This window comes from Aquila chrysaetos (genome assembly GCF_900496995.4).
Source record: "Aquila chrysaetos chrysaetos chromosome W unlocalized genomic scaffold, bAquChr1.4 W_unloc_2, whole genome shotgun sequence".
In the NCBI taxonomy this organism is placed as follows: domain Eukaryota; kingdom Metazoa; phylum Chordata; class Aves; order Accipitriformes; family Accipitridae; genus Aquila; species Aquila chrysaetos.
Genome location: NW_024470322.1, coordinates 2,370,505 through 2,389,364, shown reverse-complemented (window position 1 = coordinate 2,389,364; position 18,860 = coordinate 2,370,505). Strand labels below are relative to the sequence as shown.

Here is an 18,860-nt window from a genome sequence, read left to right as displayed (position 1 = left end):
TGCGGAAAATGCTCTTATGGGGCAAGCAACACGGATATAAAGCAGACACAGTGACTGCATTTAGTGTGCCTGTGTGGCAAGGACTCGGGGACAAGCTGTTTGACAGTGCGTCCCGAGGGTCTAAGGAGGCAGCCAGCCTCCTGATGACGTGGTACCTGCTCCTTGAAACCGTCAAAGACATTAGAGAACAAAGGGATAGGATGAAGGAGCCAGACGTCCCCATCGCGGGGGGAGGACAGTCCTCTCCCACAGAGGACGTGGGGTCTGTTGCCCAGTCCTCTGGCAAGCGCGCAGGGCGGCCAAAGCCACGGGGCCGACAAAAGAACCCTTTCGTTGATGACTCTGACGATGAGCAGCCCTCAGGACATCCTCGGACTATTAAAGATAGAACTTATAAGCGGCCCCGGGACTTGCTTCCTGGTAGTGACGTATGCCCCGCTGAAACGGCAGAGGCGCCGGTTAACCCGTCCGCCCCCCCCGTGCCGCCTGATTCAGAGGGTCGAGAAGGGATGAATAGCCCCCCCCGGGCGCGGGGAGGGGAACAGGGGACCTCATGCCTGTACCCCCCTCTGCCAGCCGAAACATCAGAGGGTTGGGGTGATCCCATGGGCAATGATATGGGGGATCCTGAATCTGGGGGGTCTGCGGGAACACCGAAGGAGGGACAGTCACAGGGAGGCTCGCGTTGCCGAGGACAGCCCTGGGTCCTCCCGCCGGCTCGAATTACTGTCAGTCCCCACAACCCCCTGAAATTCTGGCAGCAGGTGAAAGCTCGAGCTCTGCAAGAAGGAAATTGGGACCTGTCCGAGCAAATTAACGTTCCTGTAACAGCAGGCAGCTCCGGTGAAACGAATTTAAGGGGGACTGGGGCGATGGCTTTCCCCGTGGTACGGGGTGATCCAGGACAAGGAATTATGGATGAACATAGACCATATTCGTGGAAAGTTATACAGGACTTACAAAAGGCAACTGCGCAATATGGTCCCAACTCCCCCGCAGTTATGCAATTAATACGCCTATTAGCTATGGAAGAAATGACACCTTATGATGTTGCTCAAATTGCTCAAATTATTTTCCAACCTGTGCAATGTGCTGGTTTTCGTAGTATCTGGACTCAGAGAGCCGAGGCGCAAGCAGTACACAATTTGCAGCTTTCACAAACCGATCCACGTTATGGTAACGGAGCTGATGTTCTGACTGGGACTGGTCAATTTAATAATCCTCAACATCAGGCTCAATGGCATCCACTTGTATTGGAGCAAGTAAAGACTATTGGTGTAGAAGCTTTGCTCCGAACAGCGGAGCTGGCGGAGCCTAAGGCAAGATATACCATGATTAAACAGGGAGCTAAAGAGCCGTTTCTGTCGTTCGTAGAGAAATTGATGGGGGCTATAGAGCGGCAGGTATTTGATGCACATATACGAGAAATGCTGGTAAAACAGTTAGCCCGTGACAATGCTAACACAGATTGTCAAAAGGTGATTGAGACACTCCCTGGGGATCCAACCCTAGAAGCTATGATTACGGCTTGTGGGAAGGTGGGCTCTGTTGAACACAAAATGTCTGCATTAGCTACAGCTATGTCTGTAATGCGTATGTCTAATCAGAAATGTTACTGCTGCGGGCAGGCTGGACATGTCAAGGCTAACTGTCCTGCTAAAAATAGAAAAGGAGGAGCCGGGCAGGTGGCCGTGGGAGCAGCTACATGTCTTAAGTGCGGAAAGCTGGGACACTTTGCAAAGCAATGTAAATCTAAATTTCATGCTAACGGTCAACCCCCCCAGTCGGGAAACGGCAGAAAGAGCGCGAAGGGGCGCGTGCAGACACAAATGCCCTACCACTCCAGCAACCCCTTTCTGGTACAACAGCCAGCGCAGACACCACAAGCCTTTGTGACAAGTTACGGGGACAAACCCAAGGAGCAGCCGGGATGGATGTATGCACCACCCACACAGTAACTTTATCTACCCAAGGAGTGCATAAAGTGCCCCTGGAAGCCTGGGGACCGATTGGTAAAGGATTAAGTGCCTTACTAATAGGACGATCAAGTAGTACTTTGCAAGGGTTAATGGTGCATGTGGGAGTTATTGATGCTGATTATCATGGGCAAATATGTGCAATGGTATCTACTGCAACCCCTCCAGTCACTATAAAAGGAGGCACACGAATTGCTCAACTCGTACCATTTATGAGCTGTGTGCCTGCGACAGAACAGGTAACTCGTGGTACTCAAGGTTTTGGGTCCACGGGGAAACCGCAGGTATTTTGGTCACAACGCATTACGGAAAGCAGGCCAGAAATGACCTGTACCCTCACTATGGCAAATGCATCCCCATCACAGATAAAATTGACAGGTTTGCTAGACTCTGAGGCTGATATGACCATCATAGCACAACGTAACTAGCCCTCCTCGTGGCCATTGGTTGTAAATGCGGAAGGAGTGTTGGGTGTAGGTGGTTTTTCAAATAGTTTTATTGCAGCAAAACCTGTGCTAATAAGCAACCCAGAGGGACAGAAAGCCACTGTGAGGCCATATGTCACCACTTTGCCACTTAATTTATGGGGTCGAGATGTGTTGGATCAATGGGGGGTGCGTCTTACCACGGATTTTTCATAGGGGCCACTGTGCTGCAGGGCGTGGAGCGCCCGACACTGGCACTGACCTGGTTAACAGATAAACCAGTGTGGGTGGATCAGTGGCCCCTCAATCAAGAAAAACTCCTCGCCTTGAAATCTTTAGTTGCAGAACAATTGGCCGCAGGACATATTGAGGCCTCTCATAGCCCATGGAACACACCAGTGTTTGTGATCAAAAAGAAATCTGGAAAATGGAGGCTATTGCATGATTTACGAAAGATTAATGAGGTAATAGCAACCATGGGGGCATTGCAGCCAGGGTTACCTTCTCCAACTATGATTCCAATGCAATGGGAAATTATTGTAATGGACTTAAAAGATTGTTTTTTCACCATCTTTTTAGCCGCACCTGATATGGAGAAGTTTGCTTTCACTGTACCTTCAGTGAACAATGGTGAGCCGACGAAAAGGTATCATTGGAAAGTTTTGCCTCAGGGAATGAAAAATTCTCCCACCATTTGTCAGTGGTTTGTGGCAAAGGCCTTAAGTCCAGTTCGTGCTGCGTTCCCAACATGTTATTGTTATCATTATATGGATGACATTTTGTTAGCCGCCCCATCTCAACAGATGTTAAGCGAAATGGAAGTCACAGCACGTGATTCACTGCAGCAATTAGGCCTAGTTATTGCACCTGAAAAGGTACAGCGTCAACAGCCATGGCTGTATTTGGGTATGAAAATATTAAATCAGACGGTCGCACCACAACCCATTCAGTTACAATTGGAGATAAAAACTTTAAATGATGTACAAAAATTGGCCGGAGTGATCAATTGGGTTTGACCCTATTTAGGGTTACCATCATCGAAATTACAGCCACTTTTGGATTTATTGAAGGGTGATACAGATATTGCTGCACCACGGGCATTAACCCCTGAGGCAAAACAGGTAATTACAGAAGTAGAGCAAGCAATTGTGCATAGACATGTGTGGAGAATTGATCTGACAGTTTCAGTTCAGGTTTTTGTATTAATAGACAAATCGGTACCTTTTGCCATGATCGCACAATGGAATTCTGATTGGCCAGATCCATTGCATGTGTTAGAATGGGCCTTCTTGCCGTTCAGGCCAAACAAAACCGCCCCAGGTCTTTTTGAGCTTTTAGCCCAAATTATCATGAAGACCCGAGTTCGATGTATGGAATTGATAGCCAGGGACCCGGAATGTATCACTGTGCCTGTTAAAACCAATTATTTTGAATGGTGTCTCGCTAATAGCTCCGCATTGCAAGCAGCCTTGGCAAATTATACTGGGCAAATTGGGTATCATCTTCCTTCTCATCCATTAATTAAAATGGGAAGTCAAATACGCTTTGCACAAAAGCAACTAAATCAATCACAGCTGGTGATTGGTCCCACGGTGTTCACTGATGGTTCAAGAAAAACAGGAAGAGCAGCCATTGTGTGACATGATGGCCAGCAATGGCAACAGAAGATAGAACAACAAGAAGGCTCCCCTCAAGTTGTAGAACTTCGAGCAATGGTGATGGTGTTTCAACATTTTCCAGATCCTGTAAATGTTGTCACCGATTCAGCTTATGTGGCGGGTTTGGTTCAAAGATTGGATAAGGCTGTGCTTGGTCAGGTGGGAAATGAAAAGTTATTTGGGGTGTTGAAGCTGTTATGGATGGAGATTCAGGAACGCCGCTCCCCATATTATGTCATGCATATTAATAGCCACACAAGCTTGCCTGGTTTTATTGTGGAAGGGAATGCTCGTGCAGATGCTCTCGTATCGGGGGTGGCAATAGGTCCAGTACCAAATGTGAGACAACAGGCGATTGAAGCTCATCGTTTTTTTCATCAAGGACATCGGGCCTTAAAACGGCAATTTCGATTGTCGAACTCTGAGGCTCGTGCCATCGTCGCCGCGTGCCCTGACTGTCAGGGCCACCACGTACCTCATCATTATGGAACCAACCCTAGAGGCCTTCGAGCCTTACAAATCTGGCAGACTGACGTGACACATATTCCTGAGTTTGGGTGGTTGAAATATGTGCATGTGTCTATTGATACTTTTTCTTCTGTTATTATTGCCACCACTCATACAGGTGAAGCCGCCAGGGATGTTATTCGGCACTGGCAACGAGCGTTTTCTGTGGCTGGTGTACCTCAGCAGATTAAGACTGACAATGGTCCAGCCTATCTTTCTGCCAAGGTGACTACCTTTTTACAGCTTTGGGGAATTACCCATGTCACCGGTATCCCTCATTCTCCCACAGGACAAGGCATTGTAGAGCGCGCCCATGGAACTCTAAAGCATATGCTTCAAAAACAAAAAGGGGGAATGATGGGTGAGAGCCCGGAGGCTCGACTTAACAAGGCCACATATGTATTAAATTTTTTGCAGGTCACTGATGATGTTCAACAACCACCAATGCTGCATCATTTTGGGTCATTGACAAGTATATCTGGTGTGACCCCCGGGGTTAAGGTTCAGATACGGGACCTGCAGACAGGTCAATGGTCTACACCTTGTGACTTATTAACCTGGGGTCGAGGTTATGCTTGTGTCTCCACAGATACTGGACCGCGATGGGTGCCGGCACGACTGGTAAAACCCTACTTAGAAATGTCATCGCCTGCTGCAGTCTCCTCAGAGTAGTGGTTGCAATATGAGTACCATCGCAGCCCAAGATGAACGTATGGGTAACACTTGCAAATGCTACGGGCCAAGAGGGATGCTGGCTAAGCACACAAAGTGATGCTACATCACAAGCTCTTTCTGGATTATTGCTAGATATAGATTCTATATGCCATGCTATGCTATAAAACAGAGCAGCTATTGATTTTCTATTGTTGGCCTATGGCCACAGTTGTGAAAACCTTATTGGTATGTGTTGTATGAACCTATCAGGTCATTCGGTGTCAGTGTCCCAGAGTATCCAACAGCTGCAAAAGGAGGTGCAGAAGCTGACAGAAGATGTTGGGGTTTTTTTGGGTTGGATGGCTTGTTCTCTCAATGGGGGATTGGAGGGTGGTTAAAGGGAGTATTGAAAACAGGATTATTTATACTGGCAATTATTATCATTGCATTGAGCATCCTCCCATGTGTGCTGTCCTTGCTGCAAAGGGCCCTGCAGCAGACAATTCACATGGCATATTTGGCGCAAAAACAAAAAGGGGGAATTGTGGAGGACCTCAGCTGGACCGAGGGGCCTGGGGAGGATATTGACCTTGACAAGATTGCAGTGTTCCCTTGAGAGAACAAGAAAGGAGGAGAAGAATGCCTGGGAAACTAAGTTTAAGGAATGTGTTGACCGTTTGCAGTTGTGATAAGGAACCTGAAAAAGTCACCCAATGAGGGGTGAGAAAAACAACTTCTAACAACTTTCTGACCAATAAAGGACAGACATATGTACAAGGTAACAAGTATAATAGGTATAAATTTGCTGGCTTGTAAGTAATAAAAAATCCCTTCTTTGCTTGTACTATAAGAATGCGTACTTGTCGTTTGTCCGTCTCGACCACGAGAAGTGTATGCCCTCATATGTCCTGGAATGCATGTGGTGCAAACAGAGGTTGCAAATAGATTGTGGAGGGGATATTGAATGCCCTGAGTGTCGTGTTTGGACTCCCTGGGACAAGAGGGAACAGGCTACGTATACAGTTGAGATTGTTTGTGGTTGGAAAGGTAAAAATATAAATGAGTAATATGGGAGGTAAACAAAGTGGTGGAATATTGAAAAAGAGCCCCTTAGGCTGTATTTTGGATCACTGGAAGGAGATAGGGGGACTGCCAGGTGGAAGTGTGGATAAGAAAACTTTAATAAAATATTGCAATCAGTGGTGGCCTTTATATAAGTTAGACGGTGATGAAAAATGGCCCTTTAATGGGACATTGAATTATAACACTTTGTTACAATTGATGTTGGTTTTGAGACGAGAAGGAAAATGGGATGAGGTGATGTACGCAGATATGTTTTTCACTTTAAGAAATCATTCAGAATGGCAGAAAAAATGTGGTATTAATTTGGCCCCAGGAGATCCTCTTGTGTTAGCAATGGAAAAGGAGCAGAAAAGGACTACAGGGAAGATGAAGAGATGTTGTTCGGCATGTAGTATAGGACAAAGATGTGTAAAATTAAAGGAAACTGAGGAAAGAATAGAAGATTTTGTTTTTTCACCACCCTTACTACCTCCAACAGCCGTAGAAGGTAATTTTACTGACAATATGAGTGCGAAAGAACCTGATGAAGGTACGAGCACGAGAGATTTAGGTTTTATTCCTATTACAGCTCGCACCCGGAGTAAGGTCGGTCCAATAATCCAGGCTCCCTTAAGACAGGCAGTAGGAGCTACCGGTCCTACGAGGATTAAAGTGCCATTTACGATGAATGATTTAGTTTCATGGAGGGAAATGGTAAAAGGATATCGGGATGATCCTGAGGGAGTTGCTAAAAGATTTGAGTTAATCGTTAAAAATCAAGATCCAGATTGGAGAGATATTGATTTGATGTTAGATGCCTTAACCGAAACTGAAAAGCAATTAATAATAAAGACTGCTTGGACTCAGGTCCAAATTCAAATAACTGCTGGGGTTTTACCCGGTACGGTAGATAATCACGTACCGAGAACAGACCCCAATTGGGACCCTAATGATGACAGTGATTACCGATTGTTGAAAAAATATCAAGAATGGATAAAGATTGGTATTGAAAACGTGATACCAAAAGCAGTTAATCGGTCAAGTCTGTATGCAGTAAAACAAGGTCAGACTGAAACTCCCACAGAGTTTCTTGATCGGTTAAGAGCAGCTATGTGGAAATTTACTACCTTAGATCCCTTATCTGAAGTAGGAAAACAACAGTTAGTCTCTTTGTTTCTAGGACAATCTTCAGAAGATATAAGGCGAAAGCTTCAGAAACTGAAAGAGCCTGAGATAAGGGACTTAGAGAAGTTGATAGAGGAAGCTTGGAGAACATATCGGAACAGAGAGGGGGATGAGAGATGAAAATTGGGAAAAGCTATTGCTGCAGCTACTGTAGCTGCGCTGGGAAAGCAGGACAACTCCCTTCGTGGGAGGGGTCAGGGAATTGGAAGGAGGGGAGGCTCACGCCAGCCCCTAAGATCGGGTCAATGTGCTTATTGTAAAGAAATAGGCCATTGGAAAGGACAATGTCCTAAGATAAGTGGAGCACGAGCTGTTGTAGCCGATGTTACCTCTGGTCAATGAGGGGGACCGGGGGAATCCACCCTAGCGGATCCACTGGTTAAAGTTAAGCTAGGGAAAACAGAACAAGAGGTGGATTTTCTTGTAGATACGGGAGCATCTTATTCAGTGTTAAATTAAAGGTTGATACTGGAGGATGACGAGTTTGTGACTGTAGTGTGAGCTACTGGCCAGCAGAAAAAGGCTTATTTCCTAAAACCGCTTAAATATAAATTGGGTAAACAAATAGGAATACATAAATTTCTGTATTTGCCTGGATCTCCAAAATCCCTGTTAGGCCGTGATTTGCTAGAACAATTGGAAGCAGAAATTGTTTTTGAAAAAGGAGAAATGGAATTAAAAGTCAAGGAAGACCAGCTAATTAATATTTTAAGCTTGGCATTAATACAAGCTGAACCAAAATTTGAAGTACCTCCAGAAATTGTTGATCAAGTATATCCTGGAGTCTGGGCCTCTGAGGTTCCAGGAAAAGCTAAAAATGCAGCCTCTATAGTAATTAAGCTGAGACCAGGAGAAGAACCTGTCAAAGTTAAGCAATATCCCCTGAAACTAGATGATAGGAAGGGGATCAAGGAAATAATTGACAAGTTTCTACAATATGGAGTATTGATTGACTGTGAATCAGAATATAATACACCTATACTACCAATTAAAAAGGCAGACGGGAAAAGCTATAGGTTGGTCCAAGATCTGAGAGCCATAAATAAGATTACTGAAGATATACATCCAGTAGTCGCAAATCCATATACTTTGTTAACAAAACTAAAAGATAACCAAGTTTGGTTTACCGTGCTGGATTTGAAGGATGCCTTCTTCTGCCTGACCTTAGCCGCAGAAAGTCAGAATTTGTTTGCTTTTGAATGGGAAAATCCTGAGTCCGGAAGAAGAACTCAGCTAACATGGACAGTATTACCTCAAGGCTTTAAGAATAGCCCCACTATCTTTGGAAATCAATTGGCAAAAGAGCTTGAAACTTGGGTACCTCCAGACAATGAAGGAATCTTGTTACAATATGTGGACGATCTCTTAATAGCTACTGAAACCAGGAAAAGTTGTATTCGATGGACTGTGAATCTTCTTAATTTTTTGGGTTTAAGTGGATATCAGGTCTCTCAACAGAAAGCCCAGCTGGTTCGACAGCATGTGACCTACCTGGGACTTGAAATCTCGGGAGGACAACGGGAGCTTGGGACCGAGCGAAAAGAAGCCATTTGCCGAACCCTGGAACCCCAAACGGTAAAAGAGCTGCGGACCTTTCTGGGAATGGCAGGTTGGTGTTGCCTTTGGATATATAATTACGGATTATTGGTAAAGCCATTATATGAATTGATAAAGAAAGACCAGACAAAAGTAACTTGGACTGGAGAAGCACGAAACGCATTTAAGCAACTCAAACGAGAACTAATGAGAGCTCCTGCTCTGGGACTGCCGGATGTTTCAAAACCATTTTGGCTGTTTTCTCATGAGAGACAAGGAATAGCTTTAGGAGTACTAGCACAAAGACTTGGTCCCTATAAACGAGCAGTAGCTTATTTCTCCAAACAACTGGACGAGGTGAGCAAAGGATGGCCTGGCTGCCTTCGAGCTGTTGCAGCAGTTGTTATCAATATTCAAGAGGCCCGAAAGTTTACCATGGGACAGAAAATAACGGTGTTAGTCTCCCATACAGTTTCAGTGGTTTTGGAACAAAAAGGAAGCCATTGGCTCTCGCCCCAGAGACTCTTAAAGTACCAAGCAGTATTAGTAGAACAAGATGATGTAGAAATTGTAGTTACTAACATTGTCAATCCAGCCTCTTTTCTTAGTGGAACTTTGGATGAACCAGTGACACATGACTGCATAGAAACAGTAGAAACTATATATTCCAGTCGACCAGACCTCAAAGAAGAACCTCTGGAGGATGCTGAAAACTCCTGGTATACCGACGGGAGTAGTTTTATAAAACAGGGACAACGTAAAGCAGGATATGCAATCACAACCACCCAACAGGTAATCGAATCTAAGTCATTGCCTTCCGGAACTTCAGCCCAAAAGGTGGAGATAATTGCCCTTACCCGAGCATTGGAATTGGCAAAAGGGAAAAAGATAAACATTTGGACAGATTCTAAATATGCATTTGGAGTAGTTCACGCTCACGGTGCAATTTGGAAGGAACGAGGATTGCTAACTGCTCAAGGAAAGCAAATAAAACATGCAGAAGAAATCTTAAAACTATTAGAAGCCGTGAAGCAACCAGAAAAGGTAGCTATCATGCATTGTCGAGGACACCAGAAAGGAAACACAGATTCAGAAATTGGAAATCGACTAGCAGATTATGAGGCTAGGCGGGTGGCGGAAGAAGTGGAAGCAGAGACATTATCCTTAATACCAGACGGTAAAATCCAAACTGTAAGTACAAATCAGAAACCAAATTATTCAAAGGAAGACCTAAAATTAATTGAAGATCTGGATGGTAAAGTAGAGTCAGATGGATGGGTTCATTTAGCAGATAATCGTATAGTAATACCATCCAATTTAGTATGGACAACAGTTTTAACTGAACATAATAAGACACATTGGGGAGCAGATGCCCTATACAAAAACTTAAATCAGAAATTAAAAGGACGCAATCTGTATACAATGGTGAAACAAATATCTCAACAGTGTGAAATTTGTTTACGTAATAACCCTAATGTGGTGAATAAAGTAAAGTTGGGGATAATTGGCAAAGGAAATTATCCAGGACAACAGTGGCAAATTGATTTTTCGGAACTCCCAAGAAAAGGGGGTTACCGATACTTGTTAGTCATGACTGACACATTTTCAGGCTGGCCAGAAGCTTTCCCCTGCCGAACAAAGCAAGCAAGAGAAGTAACTAAGATATTGTTGAATGAAATCATTCCTCGTTTCGGAATTCCAGCAACAATATCTTCCGATCGAGGTTCTCATTTTTGTGCCAAAGTAGTACAGCAGGTGAGCCAAACTTTAAGGATAGACTGGCAGTTACATACCCCATATAGACCTCAAGCAAGTGGGCAAGTTGAAAAGATGAATCATTTAATTAAGCAACAGATAGCAAAAATTGGTCAAGAGACTAATCTAACTTGGCCCCAATCTCTTCCCCTGGCATTGCTCAGAATGAGAGTGAAACCAAAAACAAAGGAAAATTTAAGTCCCTTCGAAATATTGTATGGGAGACCATATCAATTTCAATTTACAGGAGAAGATTTAACCCAACTGGGTGCAGGGTATTTGTGTGACTACATGGTATCCCTCCAGAAGCAGTTGGAAAATATAAATAAACAAGTTTTAGTAACCAGGGCTAGAGGGTTAGATCAACCGATCCATCCCTTTAAACCGGGTGATTATGTATATGTAAAGATTTTTTCAGGACAACCTCTGGAGGAGAAATGGGACGGACCCTATCAAGTGTTGCTGATGACCTTCAATGCCATTAAGATCAAGGAACAGCCGGCCTGGATTCACTATTCAAGAGTAAAGAGAGCACCTGAGAGGCCATGGACAGTCATCCCTACAGGACCCACGGGTCTGCGATTCTCCAGATCATGATGGTAACAGAGTTATTACTCGGTTCAAATGAAGCTCGATGGAACTTGAACTCACATTTTTCCTTGACCCAAAATGTTTCCCAAATCCTGAACAGAACTGACTGTTGGATATGTACTCACATGCCAGAACATGGGGGAAAAGGAATCTCGCTAATTGGTATTCTGATACCAAGAAATCACTCCTGGACTGATCTTTGGGAAAGCACCACATGGTATACTGACAATGACGAAGTCCGGAAGTTAGAAATAACTAGTCCTGAGGCCCAGAAGCCTTATTGTACGTGTGTACAGAGATGTAATCCACCTAAAGGACTTGGAAAAATTGACTGTGTTAATGGGACGTATGTAGGAAATCATACAGTTTGTAACAAAACTATAGATATTGGAACTTCAACTTCTGTTAATACTACAGCATGGCCAGTGCCGGAAGGAAAAGGATGGTACTGGCTATGCAATGACACTGCCCGGAAAGTTTTACCAAAGAATTGGATGGGAACATGTACTTTGGGAGCAGTGGTTCCGAATATGACTATACACAGTTCTCTGCCAAAAGGATGGGTGCGAACACACTTTCGAAAGATTAGACGAGATGTTGAGAATCCTTTAGTAAGGAGGCCTACTGCCTTTCATAGTTTTGTCCGGTGGTTTCTTCCATGGTTGGGAGTGAGTGAGTTAGAAAAAGCCATAGTTAACATTTTGGCAGTAATAGAAAACCTTGAGAATAGAACAATTGATGCAATAAGAGCCCAACAATTAGAAATATCCAGTTTATCTCAAATTGTACAACAAAATAGAATGGCATTAGATCTATTATTGACCTCTCAGGGTGGAGTATGCACAGTTAAAAATATGAGTTGTTGCATGTATATAGATCGAAGTGGAAGAATCTCCACCGACTTAGAAGAAATTTGGAAACAGACCAAAATACTACATGAGATAACAAAGGATGACCTCTCATGGGGATTTAAAGAATTGTGGGACAAACTAACATCCTGGCTGCCAAATTTCAGGTGGCTAAAGCAAATTTTTATTATGGTTATAATTTTAATGACTTTAGGAATGATGGTCTGCATTATGCTTAAGTGTTTTGTGTGGTGTTGTCAGAGCACGGTAGGAAATTACGAAAGTTGGAAACGAAATAAAATCAGACATCAAGTAGAAACCGGAAAATACTTTACACGGTCTCTCAGAAGTAGTGGAATCCTATAGTTGCAAAAGAATTTGCAAAGGTTTAAAGAAAAGGGGGGGATTGATATAGAGAACAAACTGCTTATTGCTTAATGATTGTCTCTCTGTAACTTTACATACCAAGGACTGGTGTTTGTCAAGGATTAAGCCTGTCAGAGACTGGTACTTGGGAATGATGAGCAAGAAGGAACCATGAGTGATCACAAAACTTAATTAAATGTTTGATGAATTTACGATCTTGCTAAGAAGGCACAAGTAGAGGCCTTGCTTGAATAGATAGGGCCGGAAAAGATAAGAACTCCTGCCTTTGTTCCCGTCCTTGTAGATAATTTAGCTTAGCACTAACAAGCACTGATGTATCAAAACATGTAAAGGACCATACTGCGCAGAATCACCTGAGGAGGGTCAAATAGCGGACAAGTGAGGAAGACTATGGAAGACTACCAGAGGACTCCTGAAGACCACCAGAGACCTTCAATGCGCCTGCGTAAAGGATATTTGCATATGCTAATAGTTTCCCAGAAAACTAATGAATATGTATAACATTTCTCAGAAATCTAGTGAATATGTATGTAGAACCTGTACTTAACCTGCACAATTAGACCCGATGGTGTGCACGATAGGTGGAACGATCCCCCGTGCATCCAGCGCTGCCAATAAAGAATACCTACTCAATAGTTAATCAAACTATTGTGTTAGTTTCTTTGAATCAGCGCCCAGCACTGTTTGCCTTTGTTCTATAATAAACTTGTAAAATTAATGAAATTCAGTGTGAGTGCATTTCTCACACTTCTCCTTCTCCCTTCCTGGAGAAGTTTTGTTTCCTGCTGGCAGGATGGGGGGGGGGGGGGGGGGGGGGGAATGTACTGCCACAATGCCCACCTGCAGCCCGTGGAGGACCCCATGCTGGAGCAGTTGGATGCCTCCGAAGATGGCCGTGTCTCCATGGGAAAGCCTGCACTGGAGCATCCTGTGCCTGAAGATCGGCCCATGGAAAGGACCCATGCTGTAGAAGTTCGTGAAGGACTGTCTCCCATGGGAGGCACCCCACGCTGGAGCAGGTGAAGAGTGTGAGGAGTCCTCCCCCTGAGGTGGAAGGAGCGGCAGAGACAAGGTGTGATGAACTGACTGCAGCCCCCATTCCCCATCCCCCTGTGCTGCTTGGGGGAGGAGGTAGAGAAAACCGGGAGTGGAGTTGAGCCGGGAAGGAGGGAGGGGTGGGGGGAAGGTGTTTTAAGATTTGGGTTTTACTTCTCATTATTCTTGTTTTGATTTGATTGGTAGTAAATTAAATTGATTTTGGTTTTTCCCCAAGTTGAGCCTGTCTTTTGCCTGTGACCATAAGTGGTGAGTGATCCCTCCCTGTCCTTGTCTCGACTCACGAGCGTTTCTTTATATTTTCTCCTCCTCATCCTGCCAGGGCCAGGGCTGGGGGGGAGGAGTGAGCAAGCAGCTTCGTGGTGCTTTGTTGCTGGCTGGGCTTAAACCACGACACCTTGATACTTAGAACTTTAGCTTTTAGATTCCTCAGTTCCACATTCAGTCCCTGCAGACAGCATGTTGGAAGACACTGTGCTTTGGAAAGATCAGGTCCCAGCTGTCAGAAAATGAGAGAAACAGGAGTAGTGACTTAGAGAACTCACCAGCTTGCTTGCATCGGAAGTATGTGGTAGAGCCAGGGATAAAACTCATGTCCCCTTCAGGCACAGCATAAAACCTTAATTGTACAACGACTTCCTCCATGCTTACAGCTTCTTTGGTGGTGGTTGATAGAAAGCAAAAGAATGCCAGAAAACAGATTATGCAGTCTGTGCTCCTGGCTCTGGGAGAAGAGTACAATTATTTCTTGGAAGAGAAGCTGCAGTTGGGGCAACTAAACAGCCAAGACTATGATATGAAAATATAATATTACCAAAGTATGTAATCTGAGTTGCTTTTTGATAAATTTCACAGCAGAAAATGAGGTGAGGACCAGCATCCTCTGATGGGCATACAGTTGTGATGAGGATAAAGTCGGCAAGGGATCTTTGAACTACAGGGAACAGAGCGCGCTGGCATTGCTGGTCTAGAAGCTGTGTAATTATAAATATGGCAGTCGAGTTTGGGGAGGGGGGTTCCACCCTCCCCCTGCCATGCTAACACTTAAATACAGTGAATATATCAAGAGGAAAATAGTACCAGTTTTACAGTAGCTTTAATCTGTCACCTGAATGTGTAATCTAAAACTTACATTAAAAACTTGTAACAGTTAAGATACTAAGATTCACATTTAAAAAGAGTGAGCCTTGGTAAACATTGTTCTTCAGGGTATGCTGCAGGAAAAGTGATGCTTTTGTTTCGTTGTTTTTTAAGAAAGCTTTTGCCACAGTGCCCTCATTTCCTAAATATATTGAATTTGGGAATAAACTAGTAGTGGAGACCTCAGTAGATCAACGATAGGGGAAGCATAAAAAGCTTTCAAGAAGGCACATAACTGTTGTCTTGGTTGCATGGCAATCCTTTGTAGCAATTGCCCTAATAATTCTCACTCTCACCAGACTCAGGAATTGGCCATAATGATGAGACCTAGTGCGGAGGCACAGGACAACACACACAGACCAATGTGATCAGGTGAAGTCCACTTCACTAGAGCATCAGACATCATTTTATACATTAGTTACATCTGTACATGCGTTTAGCTATTTTACTATTGGTTGCACACATTATTCATGCACTGTCCACGCGTCCAGTTACACTTAATGATTGGTTATATCAACACTGTACACGCGCATAAACATAAAACATAATTGGTTATTGTATTGGTTTTGCTGGCAAGGTTTTGGTAGCGGGGGGGGTTACAGGGGTGGCTTCTGTAAGAAGTTGCTGGAAGTTTCCCCTGTGTTCGAGAGAGAGCCAATACCAGCCAGCTCTAAGATGGACCTGCCGCCGGCCAAGGCCGAGCCAATCAGCGATAGCGGTAACGCCTCTGTGATAACATTTTTAAGAAGGAAAAAAAGTTGGGATAGGCAGATTCGGCAGCCGGAGAGAGGAGTGAGAACATGTAAGAGAAACAACTCTGCGGACACCAAGGTCAGTGAAGAAGGAGGGGGAGCAGATGCTCCAGGCGCCGGAGCAGAGATTCCCCTGCGGCCCGTGGTGAAGACCATGGTGAGGCAGGCTGTCCCCCTGCAGTCCATGGAGGTCCACGGTGGAGCAGATATCCACCTGTAGCCCGTGGAGGACCCCACGCCGGAGCAGGTGGGTTTCCTGAAGGAGGCTGTGACCCCGTGGGAACCCTGCGCTGGAGCAGGTTCCTGGCAGGACCTGCGCATCTGTGGAGAGAGGAGCCCACGGAGCAGGTTTTCTGGCAGGACTTGTAACCCCGTGGGGGACCCACGCTGGAGCAGTGTGCTCCTGAAGGACTGCACGCCGTGGAAAGGACCCATGCTGGAGCAGTTCGTGAAGAACTGCAGCCCGTGGGAAGGGCCCACGTTGGAGAAGTTTGTGGAGGACTGTCTCCCGTGGGTGGGACCCCACGTTGGAGCAGGGAAGAGTGTGATGAGTCCTCCCCCTGAGGAGGATGAAGCGGCAGAAAACAACGTGTGATGAACTGACCGTAAACCCCATTCCCCGTCCCCCTGTGCCGCTGGGGGGGGTTGGTAGAGAAGCCAGGAGTGAAGTTGTGCCCGGGAAGAAGGGAGGGGTGGAGGGAAGGTGTTCTGAGATTTGGTTTTTTTTCTCATTACCCTACTCTGGTTGATTTGTAATAAAGTGAGTTAATTTCCCCAAGTTGAGTCTGTTTTGCCCGTGACGGTAAGTGATGAGTGATATCTCTCCTGTCCTTATCTCGACCCACAAGCTCTTTGTTATATTTTCTCTCCCCTGTCCAGCTGAGGAGGGGGAGTGATAGAACGGCTTTGGTGGGCACCTGGCAACCAGCCAGGGTCAACCCATCACAGTTATACTAACTAAAACATGCGAGACTTGTCTCAGTCTAATTGGTCAAGATAAACTGCCGAACTGAGGTTGTTTGTGCCAAGTTCTCTTTATCGTGGAATGCGCACCTGTGTTTTTCTAATTGGTATCTTTCATATTTTTGTCTTCTGTTTATTCTGTTCAAGGCCTTCTAAAGGCGTCTGGAATGCTATTGTGACCGTTAGCTAAATATGTTCCACAACATTTCCCCCCTTTTTCTTTAAAAAGAGTATTAACAGATCTAGTCGCCACCATCCGCGAACTCAGCCCAGCAATCGGTAGGTGCCAGCTTTACGTGGGCGTCCCCACAGAGGCAACGATGGCCTTGCCGTACACCAACCCGATGCTCTTCAGAAAGTCCTGGTATTTATACATTTGCAGAGGAACGGATTTCAGCACACGTGGCCAGCGGGTGCCAAAATTCGCCTCAGTTGAAACATAGGGAGCCTATGGTGCATGCGCTCGCTGGCCAGGCGTGCCGCACGAGTCATAGCCATCCTGTCTATTGGTTCACGGGCTTTGTGATGTGGTTGCAATGCACAGAGAATCTTGACCTGTTATGTTGGTCAAGGCGACCTACACGTTAGTTTTTGGCTGAGGTGGTATTCACATTGTCGCACCATCTAGGGTGTTCCAGATGATGATGGTCGTACAAATCGAGCGGGAGTCCATCGTGGGCCTGTGAACTCAGCCCTTTGCAAAGATGTATGAGTACAATTAATTAAAACACAGTAAAAGCAACATTATACCTAATAAAATACACAAGAATAAAAGAAACCCCGATTTTTAACAAAGATACAAACCAACTCCTAAGTCCCCATCCCGCAGCTAAATGTTCTAAGCCGAAATGGCAGCTTGCTTACTTGCGTTAAAACTCTTGCAGCTCCTTCTTGCCTCTGCAGTTCTGTTATCTTGTTTATTAATTGCTCCACTGTCCAAGTTCCTCATGTCCGTTGTTTCTCTGGTGGTTCAAAAGTCCGTTCATATTGTAGCTGTCACGTACTCCGGTCCACTCATGTTGACTGTGGCCTACTTATGCTAACTCTAAATAATCAGGCTCAAAGAAATGTTCCCCTATTTTCCATGATATTTCCCACAATTCCCTTCTTTTGTTTATGAGCAATCCAGACTTGACTAATAACTTGGGATGCCATTTTCCTCAACAAGCTAACCAAACAAGGTAAAATTATTACAATAGCTAAAATCACGATAACTACAACAATACCCATGCGACATAATTCTTTAAACCAACCTGTTATCCCTAATGACCCAAACCATTCATCCAAGGGGTTCTTCTCTACTACCACTTTATTCATGTTATCTTTCAACTGCTGCAACTTTTCATGTATAGACTTCGAATGACCTGATATGTTCATACAGCACATTCCTTCAAAATCCTCACAGCCATGTCCTTGTGCTGACAATAAAAAAATCTATAGCCGCCCTATTTTGTCAAATAGCATGCCTTATGTTTTCTGTGTCTTCTAAGAGATCATTTATAATACTAGATGTAAGATTTAATTGCTTCGACGTCCAACATGCTAAACGTTGCAACTCCCGTAACACATTACCCGCTGCAGCCCCTGGTGTAAAAAGAGATAGCAGCACTCTTGTGGCCTTGCCTAACAGTCGTACGTTATCGTTACAATCAGGCCCAAGATTTTCTATAGATCGCTTGTGTCTTCGATTGTCTGTTAAATTCAGTAACTGAATAATAGAGGGTGCAAACAATGTAAGCTTACCCAAGTAACATGGTCCGCCAAAAGATCTCACTGGGATGCCGTGCCAAGCACGATCACCACATATCAAAAATATCCACTTGGTAAAGCCTTGGCGGTATAATTAGTACCTATAAATATCTTACTCCCCTGGGTTTCTGCTCCCACGGCTCCTACACAATAATCCCTACTATCCATAAACTTATACCAAGAGCTTGGACTAGATACATTTGTCCACCCCGACATATTGTGTTGCCGATAATAATTAATTCCTGTGCTAAACCCTCCTGCCAAATATACACCTGACTTATTACCATATGTTCATCCTACTAAATCAAGCTCTTGCGGATCCCAGGGCAATGTAACATTAAGAGAATTGATAATCTTTGCAGTTGCTACCCCTGTAAGATTTTGACAATGCTGCTGTGGGATGTGCGACGAATACAAGCTGTAACAGGTCTCATTGATCTTTGTTTCATTCAAAGCACTGCCATCAGAAACCCATGCTCGAAAATCTGGCAGATACAAATATGGCACTCCCACCAAACATGTTCGAAATGGATCTGAGGGTGTACTCATTGAGAGGCAAAAAGACTGTTGTCCTGTCTGGGTGGCCCAGGTTATCCACATATTTTGCCTTGGGTTA

The 18,860-nt window shown here is 44.6% G+C and overlaps 1 protein-coding gene across 1 annotated transcript; it reads left to right on the top strand.

Annotated features, from left to right (window-relative positions):
- Positions 1-8,136: 8,136 nt before the first annotated feature.
- LOC121232924 lies at positions 8,137-11,509 on the top strand. Its single transcript, XM_041121421.1, has 2 exons — positions 8,137-10,194; positions 11,167-11,509. Exons 1-2 carry the CDS (start codon positions 8,137-8,139, stop codon positions 11,353-11,355), a joined length of 2,247 nt encoding a protein of 748 aa, XP_040977355.1. The 3' UTR covers positions 11,356-11,509.
- The last annotated feature ends 7,351 nt before the right edge of the window (positions 11,510-18,860 follow it).